General features: G+C 24.6%; 1 protein-coding gene across 1 annotated transcript in view; it reads right to left on the reverse strand.

Annotated features, from left to right (window-relative positions):
* Window positions 1-13131, reverse strand: part of LOC112598246 (dynein beta chain, ciliary-like) — a 60809-nt gene that overhangs the window by 2155 nt on the left and 45523 nt on the right. The window contains 16 exon segments of the mRNA XM_025344648.1: window positions 410-592; window positions 820-1062; window positions 2239-2414; window positions 2543-2768; window positions 3184-3321; window positions 4841-4984; window positions 5917-6049; window positions 6159-6326; window positions 6406-6554; window positions 8886-9056; window positions 9133-9350; window positions 10716-10803; window positions 10878-11082; window positions 11196-11389; window positions 11911-12075; window positions 12970-13108. Coding sequence (XP_025200433.1) covers window positions 410-592; window positions 820-1062; window positions 2239-2414; window positions 2543-2768; window positions 3184-3321; window positions 4841-4984; window positions 5917-6049; window positions 6159-6326; window positions 6406-6554; window positions 8886-9056; window positions 9133-9350; window positions 10716-10803; window positions 10878-11082; window positions 11196-11389; window positions 11911-12075; window positions 12970-13108 — 2740 coding nt within the window.

Below are 13131 nucleotides of genomic sequence, written 5' to 3' on the forward strand. Positions count from 1 at the left end.
TTTATATCGACCAGGTGCGTATTTTTGTCTTGGTAAACAGCAATATAAATACGCCAGAAGTATCAATGGCAATAAAATATATTTCTAATTTTGTTAAAAAATCTTATTCAAATTATAAACAAAGCACTATAGCAGTTTATTTATCAAACAAATCGTAAACATTTATGTACTATGCATAATGCATGTACTTTTGTTAAAAATTATAAATACCTTTAATGTTAAAATGTGTAATCTTAAAGAAAATAATACAATAAAAAATGTAAATAAATCAATTTTTCAAAAAAATCAAGTTACTTTTTATAATCCGAGTATAATGAAGTTCGATTATAACAATCAAATTCTCTAGGTCCCTTGAAGATCGCTTTAAGCGAATTTGACTGTATATAGATGCTGTAAAACACGTGTTTACCTTAAGTCCGAGTTCTAGCTCTTTCAAAGACCGTTTCATTTCGCTTGTTAGAAAATTCATCCGTTGGCACTCTTGGAAAGCTACAATCACGTAAGGTGTTCTTTCTTCGACTTTACCCATCATCTCAGTTATGTTAAATTCTTCAGGTAATTTTTCTAACGTTTCATCGACAATTTGTTTTACCTAAAAAAAAATATAAAATCCAAAATAATATGTCCAAAATATTTTTATTTTTCTTTACACCGTCATATATTTTGTATGATAAGATTATTTGGTGAGAGTTATTCAATTATTTGCAGTGTCGAGATTATTTGTTTTTTCGCCCGATTTAGCTTAATATCATATCATTTTGCGCGTTTCTGGATATTAGTTTACTATGGATAGAGGTTATAACATTCCAATGCACTTACCTTATCTTCCCTTGTGACGTTCGTGCCCCCGATGGCACCAGCTTCACGTGGCTGCATTTCGAATACTGTGCGAAACAAATTCTCGGACGTTGTACTCATGAATCCAATTTCAGCGTTGGGGTGCAATCCATAAAGCACCGGGTTCTCGGCAGGTAAGACTTCGTCGATGTAATTGTGGTAACCTTGATAATCTGTGTTTGGTGGTGCGGGGAAACCCGGAGCGAGCTGAAGATCTCCGTCAACCTGTACAAGGTATACATGTAAAAAATTCGATTCGTTGACGGTCATAAACAATTAAAACTAAGAAGTCAAAGACTTGTTAGATCTTTTATAGAAATACAAATATGGTGTACTATAAGAGTGGTAAAAACAAAAGCTCAAGGTTAGTGTATAAAATATCTATAACATTTCTTAATTATCAATATTCCATTCAAGGGGTTTTAAAATAGTATTCTATTTTACTTTTTCAGATACAAGACAGTCGATTAAAAAACCAAACTAAATTCAAACTGATTTTATCTTAAGTGTCTTTACTTCGATCACTGTAGTAGATAATAATTAAAATAATATATAATATGCTCTAAAATATTTTGAAATAATTTTTCATAAAAAATTCAATATTTTATTCTAATTACACTGACTTAATTAGAATAGTCTAACAAAAAGTATAGATACACAAAAATATATTATAATGTGAATGCGCCTTTGTTGAAAAGAAAAAACATTTTATCGATTGAATAAAATTTAAGTAATATAAATATTTTATCAATAAATTATTGCAAAACTATGATAATATAATATTGTAATACCTATTTTGAATATTGTATAAAATTGAAAATACTTTTAACATTTAATTGACAAAAATATGTATCTATTGGCTATTTCAAATGTTTGAAGTACTTCAGTAATACTATACTATTCAGAGCAATCCACCCACTGTACTCAGCGTTAATTTTAAAAACTATTGTTTTTTATTATATTTATTTGTAAAAAATTGTTTATAAAAAATATTTGAATTTCAAGAAACTATGATGTAAGATAAATTGAATTATAATTTTTATGAACATAAATTGTTTATTATTTCATATTCATTGTTTATAAATAATTATCGATATTAAGTTATTGGTACTTTTATTTCTTCCGTTTAATGTAGTAATATTAATATTATTAACTATTTTCATTCTATAATAATAAATGTCAGATTATATTAAATTTAAAACTGAATTCAATTCTTGAAGAATTTAAAAAAAATGATCAAGTGCTTTTTTTATAAAAAAAAAAGAATATAAAATACATATTCTATCTTCTATGATAGTCGTATATGATAATTAAAATGCTTTTGCCACATCTCATTAATTAACATAATATTATGGTACATGTTATATTAATTAAATTTGTAACATATCAAAACTTATCTACCAGGTCAGGCTGCATTAGTTCCTCCAAATATGATATACATAATTTTCTATCCCAATCGTCCGTTATGTGGCCACCATACATGATTTCGCCAAATAAATACCGCAGATCTTCCCATGGAACTTTGTTATTCGCTTCTAAATAGTTGAACAGCACGCTGACACTAATATTTAAGTCACCTGAACGGAAAACGATTTGATAAGATAACATCGTGATGACGATTATATTGTGTGCATTGTAGATATCGTCCTCAACTGTTCGCCACTCTGTAATGCTTTATTTGCAATTTTTGCATGCGCATACGTACCGACGTTAAACGGATAAATCTTATTCCATCCCTGCGCGCCGAATTTCCTGCGTTCAGCGACTACGGCGTGGAAGTAGCAAAGTGAAAACAGAATCGCTTTAAATTCGGCTTCTTTGGACGACATCTCCAGTGTTTCTTGGTTGAAATTCTCCAGCGCTTTATGCAAATTAGCTTGCATACCTGTCGGTGGTTCGTTCGTAATTTTGATGCACGATTCCAAAATTCCCTGATGTTATTATTTTAACGGTATAATATAAAATTATAAAACTATAACATTATTTTTAATAAGCATAATTATAATTTAGATGTCTATATCTACAGACAATCTAGGTTAATACAATTTATTTTGTGCACATATTTAAGTGAAAAAAAAGCCGTTGTCTTTAGACATCAATAATAAACTATTATGTACATTTTTATCAAAAACAACTTTTTCTTAAGACCTAATATTTCTTGAACTTGAAAACCATAAGATAAGTTAACATTTTTTAGCGATCATCTTCTATTATATATCATAAACATATATATGTAAGTGCTGACAGTTTACCGAGTTGAAATTATTTGTATTGTATACCGTGCATTAAATTCAAAATATTAATGCATAATGCATTATAAACAGGTAAATATAAAAAGTTAAATACTTGTGGAATAATGTGCGCGGATGCCGTAACTGCTGGTTCAGCGCTTAAAAAGAGTCTATAGTTCGGATGAGCTATTTCTCCTAGTAGTTCCATTTTTTTTTCAAGCGTCGGTAGCCATTTCTTTACTAAATGTATGTTCTGAAATTAAAAAAAAAAAAACATTGCTTATGAACTAATATTAGGTACATAACTAACTTTTATTCAGTAATTACGTATTTGTTTTTGTTCTGTAAATTAATTAAAGCTGTAATAGTTTGTGTAATATATAATCAAAATATTAGGTATGCATAGTATGCAATTTTATTGATAACTAATCAAAAATTTATAATATTGTACAATTATTTTTTAATATTACATTATTATTTATAATGCAATATGCATTATGTAATTATAATAACATATTGTTTTAAATTTTTAAAATTGAACGGTCTTTTGTTAGACCTTAATATTATAGGTGTACCTTCAATAGATATTTTTGAACAGCGTCAATACAAACCGTCGCATGATAAAAATGTATAGTAACGAAATATACCATAAAATATGCATTTTTTGCATTTTTATAGTCGAAATATGTAATAATATGCATATTATAATATGCAAAATAATATGTAAAATAAAATCACCTTATTTATCTCATCATGAGGTGGTTCGTGGAGATTACTTACAAAAAACAATAATCAGAAGTAGCAAAAAATATATACTTTTACATGTAAATCTTAGCCCTAATTATAACATATTTGGGTTGATTCTTTTCTTACCCAGAGAATTTAAATTAGATAATGATTCATGGTTATTACGAATTCGTGTTTACTGGTAAGAAAAATAAACAAAAGTTGGTAAAAAACAGGTAGATACATGTCGATGAACACATTACTTTTTTTTACTTGATTCGATTTAAAAATGATTTACTATAATACAACGTCACTCTATGCATTTTGGCGGGTCCTAGTTAATCTAGAGCAGCTATACTCAACCTTTTTTTCATTTGGGCCACATAAAATATTTTGAAATATTACGCGGGCCGCAAGTCTAAATGAACGGAACGGAAAAAAAACTAAAAATACATTTTTATATAGTGTACAACATTTGAAAATTTATTGCAAAAAAAATTAAATATTTATTTTAAATTAGTGTGAATTTTGATATAATTGTTCTGTTATATCTATTTTATACTCACATTAGTTTTAAATTTTTTTTATAAATTCAATGAATTCTGTTTGGGCCACATATAAACCATTAGCGGCCCGCAGGTTGAGTATGGCTGATCTGGAGGTTACAAAAAAAAAAAAAACACACTGCAATAATGTACCTAAATTGCCTATTGAAAACGCCGTTTTATATATTTATTGTAATCAAACTCATAATAAATTATTTTTAAAATGTGAAAAATTAAAATATAATGTTGTTATTAACATATAATGTCTACCATTTTTATAAAATTAACTGTATATTTATATACATGTATTATTTAAAATATGTTAAATAAGAAATAGTTAAACCTATAGATGTGATTAACTGAAAAGTTGGTATAATGATATTTTTTCGGGATTAATTATTTAAATTTATTACTCGTGTTTTTTATGTTTTATTTTAATAAAAAGATAATTATTTAACTTATTAATACATTTTTGGATAGTTTTTGGATAATACAAAGTACCTGAAGAACGACCCAATGACCATTTTTTGCCGAAATCTCCATTGCGTTTTCAGCAACAACTTCTTGGCCTTGACCTAATGATACATTATGAAAATTGTTTAATCCAGTTGAAATTCCTAGTTTATGTCCCAAATCTTCGACATCCTAAAAAATTAATTTGTTTTAATAGTTTATCATAGTAGACGTAATAATATAAAACGGTATACTATACATTATAGAGAACAAAACAAATGTGCGCTTTTTAATAAAAATGTAGAAAAAGTAGTACAATTATACTCGTGTTTAGAACAATATTTGATACGTAAATGAAAATTTTGAAAATAACGTTGTTTTATATACTTAATTTCAACAAATAATTTTGTAAAAACATTTAATTTTTAGTATTATTTAAGTTCTTGATTTTAAAAAATTTTAAAAACCTGAATTTAATACTAATATTACGATTTACAGTCATCAAACCAAATAGTATTTATTTTAGTTTGTTTAAAATAGATCCAAACATGAATATAAATAATACTAACATTACTCATTAGTAATTTTAGTTTTTAAATTTTTTTTTCAAAATATTTAGATTTATAAAAAAAATTTAATTACCAGTACAATAGTACTTTATTTATAATTATTACATAGAATACGTATAACACAAATTTCTATTTTTATTAAATGACATGCAACTATTTTTTAGAATTTTTTGACTGTAACAGACAACAATGTTTATATAATAATATAATATTTATGAAAACTAGTTCGTCAATTTAAATATATAATTGGAATTTTAACCATATAATCAAATTCAATTTTTATAAAATGGATTTATAATAACTAGTTTTGAAAAATTTTGCTTTTTCACTGTTATGTTAAAAACAAAACATTATTTAATAAACCATTAGCTTCCTAGTTAACAAGTGTTTACTTTCAAAATTTTCAGTTAAAAATTATTTATGTACAAATAATCAATAAAAATTCTACGTGTCCAAATAAAGAATTCTGAATTTTTAATTGGGTAAAAATTTACCAAAAATTCGTAAATAAATACTCTTATCAGTTATCAGTAATATTAATATTATTAATATTACTTTTAATGGATTCACTCCTGGGGAAAGTATAAAGAAAATCGGTGTTGTTGGACTAGTTTCTTCAAATGATTTTGCAAATTCTACACTTCGACCTTCTACATATTTTGTGCCAAGTTTCTCTTCAATAAATACCCTTAAAAAAAATTCAATATGATTAATTAACGTCAAATAAATTAAATAAATAAAATCAGATTTGAAAAATATAGTACACAATTTTTCAAAGAGCAAATCGAAATACTAACGACATAGCATAAGTCATTCGGTCTGGTCGTAATGCCCTCATCATCATTAGTCTTTGTAATGACACTTTATTTTTCCATTCTTGAGGAAATTTTTCACGTTCCGGACAATCCGACTCAACAAATTTTTTCCATCTTTTTGATGATGTCTCGATATCACGGTCTAAATTTCTAATACATGTAATTTTAACAATTTTAAACACTATTTCATGATTTTGCTATTTGATCTAATTGAATATTTTAAAAATACCTAAATTCGTCTTTAGTTGACAAACTTCTAACACCTGACCAACTAGAGTTAGACAAAAATTCTACTGGACTGCTAATGTGTTGAGCTGTAGGGAATCTCAAAAAAAAATCTAACTCTTGTGGAGCTATTTCTTCACTCATTAATAATATCTGTAATACGTTTTGTTTTTATTACTAAATAACTTACATCATGACAAATGAATATATAATAATATGACTACTGATTACTTCATGTCTATATTGAAATCAAACTTTAAAAACCTTTATAGTATATTAGTATGAGAAAATATTATTATAATTTTATAACACACGCGCTAGATTACCAAAATACTTTATGCGAACACTTAATAATATGTACCAACAAAAAATTAACCAACTGTATAATATGGTGTATGTTCATTTTTCAAGTATATTAATTGTGTAAATGTGTGTATCTTATAAGTTATAACTAATATAGATAAAGGTAAAAACAAATAAATAATTGGAATTTATAATAGTTATAGATTGGTAACACATTGTGTTTTAATGGTTATATAAATTCATAGCAAAACTTAGTTCAATAAAGTTTAGACAACAATATTATTATTATTTATAACTTGCAGTGACGTAAATGGAAAATATTTTCGATACAGAGGGAAAAATATTAAACAACTTAGTATGAAATAATAAAATTCCATTAGCAATCCTATAATAATTCAATATTAAATAAGGAAAAAATAGTATGCTATATATACAAACATGGTACGTCTATATTATAATTTATGGACATATATTAACCTTTTTTTTATATATATAATATATATATATAAATATAATACAATATTTAAAAAAAAATAATTTAATTATTTCCGAAAAAACATAGCTTAGATAATCACTCTGATATATAATAGAGATTTTGAGTGTAATTCTTCATATAGAGTAAGTTATCCACAGTGTAATACATTTTTTTAAATTTTAATTCAATGATAAATCATTACATACGAAAAATTGTTCTAAAACGGCATGTCAAATTCTAATTCTAAGTATATTAGTTAATCGTCATCATAGGTTAATGTTACTATTAGAAATTTATTTTTCTATTAACGGTATGTTGGACTGATTTTTTTTTAATTGTTTATTATACTACAATAATTTTGTATAATGCATATTCGTGGTACAATAATATAAATAGCTTAAAACCAGTTTAAATATTGACGAAAGTTTAAAAATTCTACAGTAAATATTTTTTTATTTAGAAATTAATAACTAAAACTATTATTTTAAGTTTTAAAACCCAATTTTTCTTTAAAATCTCAATAATTACAAACATTCATAAAATTTAATATGGCTTTAGATCTTTATAAATAGGTTATTTTTTTATTTCTAGTAAAAAAATTTGCGATGCGAATCTTTTTTTACATTTTCAAGTCTAAAGAAAATAATTTAAATGAAATATTTAATTAATTGTCAATTAAAAAATAATTTTAAAACGTTTATGATCTTAAACTATTTTGTAAATATATTAAATTACATATATCTTTTGAAAAACTGTTTTAATTAAACTATTGTATATATTTTTAAATTTTTGTAAGAACAACTTATGAAGATTTTTGTAAGATAATTTCTAGCATTTTTACTTGGTGATAAATTATTTATAAAAAAAAAATCAAAAATTCATATACATAATATATAGCTCAAAAGTTCCAAAATTACACACAACAAAAAAAAAAAAAAACAAAATCTTAAAAGTTGTTTTCCAATTAAAAAATATCAAAAATCTACCGTCATAATATTTTTTTATAAGCTTTTTAAGTTAAAATTACGTAAAAATCTCAAAAAATTATAAATAATTTTGTATTTTAAAATTCATATTCTTTTTCTAAAATTTGATAAATCAAATAAGTGTTTTATAACTGCTTGAAGACTACATTTTTATGACATTAAATATTCACTCATACAAAACAATATTTCGTATTAAAAACGTTGTAATTCCAAAACGAATAATACTTGGAATTTTGCCTTCCACTTAAAAATTTTTTTTGTAAACAACAATAAATCAAACACCAAGAAATATCTTCAAAGTTGAAACACTTTTTGCTCTAGATGTAATTACATAAATACATAGTTTTAACACTAATATATTCATTTAAACTGAAACTGATTTTTGTTGATTATGAAAATAACTAATACTAGAACTTATTTTATTATTTTGAATGCAAAATTTTATGATTTTTTATCATAATATTTAAAAAATTCCATTTCGTGGCCTGTGTCCCTAAATACCAAATTAAACTCGTAATATATGATTAGGGTAATAAAAGTCAATACAAAGTTATTTAAAAAATGTAATAATTAATCTCCTTAGTCTCTCAACGCCTGTGTACATCAATAATAACGATTGATTAATTATATACCTGATTTAACTATATTGTACGTATCATATAGTATGTGTGTACTAAAATAATTATCATTTAATATATTTATTTTAGTGATCTCGTTTACTTGGAATGTCATCTGTGACGCAAATATCAGTTTGTCGCATTCGAATAGCCCTCTAGAAGTATACACGAATACGAAGTAAGTGATACAGTCGATCAAGTTGTTCACCCTCGACGATACGTTTTCCGCCGGTACCGATTTTTCAATGGCGTTGTTAAACACTACGCTGAAAGCCTGCAGTTTTTGACACGGTATATAATGTTACTTAAAGTGCACATATTAATTGTAACGTTCTAACGAGCATTTTTACCTTTAACGAGAATTGATAGACCAAATTAATTGTGTTCAGTTCATTGAGTATAAAATACAACAGACTAGCTCTCGCAGCTGCCGGTCTATAATGTTCTCTGGCTTCGTCGATCTTTTCCGAAGTTATTTTTGCCTCGGCTACTTTCTGTTGTATCTCGGCGGCAGTTTTTTTAGTTGTTTCCAAATTTTCCACCAATGCTGTGTCACTTAATATGTTGTCTTTAAAGTGAAAACAATTTTCCTCATATAATATGCAAGTTATAAATTATATTCAGCTTTATAGAACAAAATATTAAATAACAATTAATGAATACTATTCTAAACTACTCAAATTTTATAGTTTTAGTGATCCTTTTAATCGGTAACGTTCTTTCTTTTAAAATATTAAAAACTGAAAGTGAAACTTAGTTACTATTTTTCTTCAATTACGTTAACTATCTACAGAGATAATATGTGCGATGCAGGGCTTGCATTTGAAAACAATATTTTGTTATACGTGATTTATAATTAAACCTTTATACAACTTTTGTGTTTAACGTTATTCAGAATTAAAATTTTTAATATATTTTATAATTTATAACTATTAAATAATTAAAAATTAATTATTTCTTTTTATGATATACTATATAATATAACGTTATGCATTATGTTTTGTTTTGTGTTATTTAAATATTTATATTGATCGTTTTTCATAATAATTACATTTACAAATTTCAATTGTTCTTTGTCAAATATAACGTTATATAACGTTATTACAACTTTGCAAGCCCTAGTTTAATGTATTCATGTACCTGTATAAAATAATATTCAATTATGAAAAGATTAAAAATTAAAGTTGGCACGAGTTGCATAAATATTTTAAAATTATTTATGTTAAATTACCATATTATAAAATTAGTTAAAAAATTATTTTTATTTTTTAATTTCTGATACATTATGTCTATACAATGTTCTTTACCATTGTTCAATGTTAGGACTAATAATTATTATGCATTTAAAATAGCATGTTCTAAAAACGTACAATAATTTAACTTTTTTTCAGATGAGTATATATTATATTATTTTATATTATACTATACAAAAAGAAAAAACTTTATACCAATATGATAAACTAAAAACCTATATGAAATTATATATTTGCGACCATTACTTTTTTAGTCGAGATTTAGCTTTTTTTCTATAATACAAAAAAAAAAAAAATCATTATAATATTAGATATAAATTCTTTTGTTAAGTATTATCTTAATATGAGCTAAGTAATAACTAATAAGGGTCTATATATTTCTGTTATTCACTTTTTTTACAGTTTTTTAATAACGTATTTATTGGAAAATCTATAATTTAGACATAGGTACGAGGCCGTGATATGTTTATTCTTAATACCATTTTTATATTTAGTGTTCAGACAGCAGAGAAACAAAATCTTGTAATTCTTGAAAAACTAATAAATTTTTTTAGGTATAGCGATATTTAAATACATTTAATATCCTTTATATAGTGTCTAAAGTTTTATAACTATACAAGTATTTAATAAGTAATAAGCAACTATTTATATAAAAAAAATAATAACTGTATGTAGCATACCTCCTGCTGAAGACAATCGTGAAAGCAGATCGTCTTCTAATTTTTTCAACATAATTTTAAAATCATTTTGTTGTTTAGTTAATTCAGCCTTGCAATAATTTAACAATTAGATTAAATTATATCACAACCACTAATACAAATAAAAGTAAAAATATAAATTACTTTTAATTGCTCCAAGTCAGGTCTTTCGGCTTTTACAACTTCGGCAAGTAACTGATCTTCTAAACCATCTCTCGTTACAGTAAAATTAATTAAAGTCGTTTGAGCTTGCATTTCAGGTTTATAATGTGGATTAGCTAGTTTGGTATGAAGTAAAAGCCGAAATTCTTGATTATATTCGACTTCTTTATCTCCCATTTTAATGGCTCTATCCGAAATAAAATTAAATATAATTAAAAATAATAATACAGTAGTTTAAAAAACTTAGATCAAATTTTTACAAACTATAAATAGTATAGCATACTAATGGTACATACTTACTTTCCTTTTTTTATCAGATTACGACCTAATAATGGATCTAAAACAGGATCCAAATTTTCTTCAATATTTTCTAGTAAAACAATTTTTCCTGTTATTATACTTTTTTCTAACTCTTCCATTGAACCTTTTTGCCCTAGACGCAATACAACTAAACTTTCACCGTACTTCTGTTTGATCCATTTAACACCTTGTAACTAAAATATAAATTACATATATTATATTAGAAAATAATAAATAAAAATAAAACACGATAACAGAAAGAATTTCTAATAATTTATTTTAATAAGTACCAATGCAAAATCATTAGCATTTTAAAAATATTTATATCTATTTGATTTTTCATATATTTTCATTTTTACACATTTAAGTACCTATGCAAAATTAAACGTATTTGATGCAATCCAAAATAATTAATGAATATATTAATATAAATGTATTTGTTATATATATATTCCTATATATATTATATATGAATAAATTATTTTGGATTTATTATAATATTAGTTATTACTAATCTTTTACAAGGGAGGTATATTCATTTAAAGAAGATTCATTAATTAATATATTAATAAATAATAGCGCATCTCTAAAATGAAATAAATTTATATAAAATTTGAATGCTATATCGATGACATACTTAAAACATTACTTAAGACAAATAAATAAAATTAGTAAATTAATGGGTAGGCAATACAAAAACCATTGAACATATTACTTGTGGATCGATCATTAATGGCCAACGATCTGAATTTGATAATATTGTTGCGTTTTCTGTTGACATACGATCACTGGGCAAGCCTTCATTATTCCATATCGCCACTTGAGTGTCATCTGTCAGTAAAGTCAGCGGATCTAATCCTTCAGTTATTGGTACAGCAGGCTACAAGTTTAATAATTTTTAATTAAATACTAATTATTATGGTCACGTATTTTTATTTGAACACAATAGTAAACAAAATGAATATTTAAATTTTAAAAAACGAGAAAGCGTAATTAATTTACTTATTTAATATTCTCTCAAGAAAGAAAGTTAGTTTTATAAAACCACTATGAATATTATGCTGGGAAAATGAACATTTTAAATGTACTTTGTTGTTTAAACTTTATGCAAAATGTATTTATATAATTCTTATTTCTTATTAATTATTATAATTTATTAATTTATTACTTTTATTACATTTTAGGATTAATTGAATACTTTATCTATTTAAATTTTTTGAGAGAAGTATATTTCACTTTTTTCGAAATAAAGATAAATGTAATTATAGTCACAATAGTGCGGCTAAATGATGATAACTAAACAAAATTTAAAATGTTCTACAACTACGACAAAAGCTTTTATATATTTTGTAAGATCTAATAGACAATAGTTTTTAAGAATTTGCTTTCGTGAAACTCCAATGTGCAATATAAATTAAATTGAACCAACTAATTTAGTTAATAGATTAAAATAATAAATACCTACCTACTGATCACTGAAAAATGAAAACAGTATGCTTTTTTTTGCAATAAATTAATATAAGGGTTATATTCAGTAACATTTTAATTAGTTTTATGTACAAAACTTGAAGCAATATTCAAAAGTATAATATACAAGCTACATTCATTATTTTAAACTAATTGATGACATGCGTTAATGCGTTTTGAATATAATGTGTAATTTTTAACTATACTCAAATGTCACGTTTAAACAATATTGGTCTCATATGTATTTTTTTTTTTTTTTTGAAAGTTTTTTATTTCATAAAATCCTTTAATTTCTATAAATACGTACATCTAAGGTTTTTACAAATGGTGTCCATATTTTGTGTAATAGCTCTTGTCTATAATGCTTCGTGAAGCATCCAACATACGATATGAATGCTGTAATAAGTAAAACGTCACCTGGTAAAGTGGTACTTTGTTGCATAAAACTTTAAAATAAAAAAAAAAAAAA

This window comes from Melanaphis sacchari, unplaced genomic scaffold (assembly GCF_002803265.2).
Source record: "Melanaphis sacchari strain LSU unplaced genomic scaffold, SCAv2.0 Contig462_pilon_pilon, whole genome shotgun sequence".
NCBI lineage: Eukaryota > Metazoa > Arthropoda > Insecta > Hemiptera > Aphididae > Melanaphis > Melanaphis sacchari.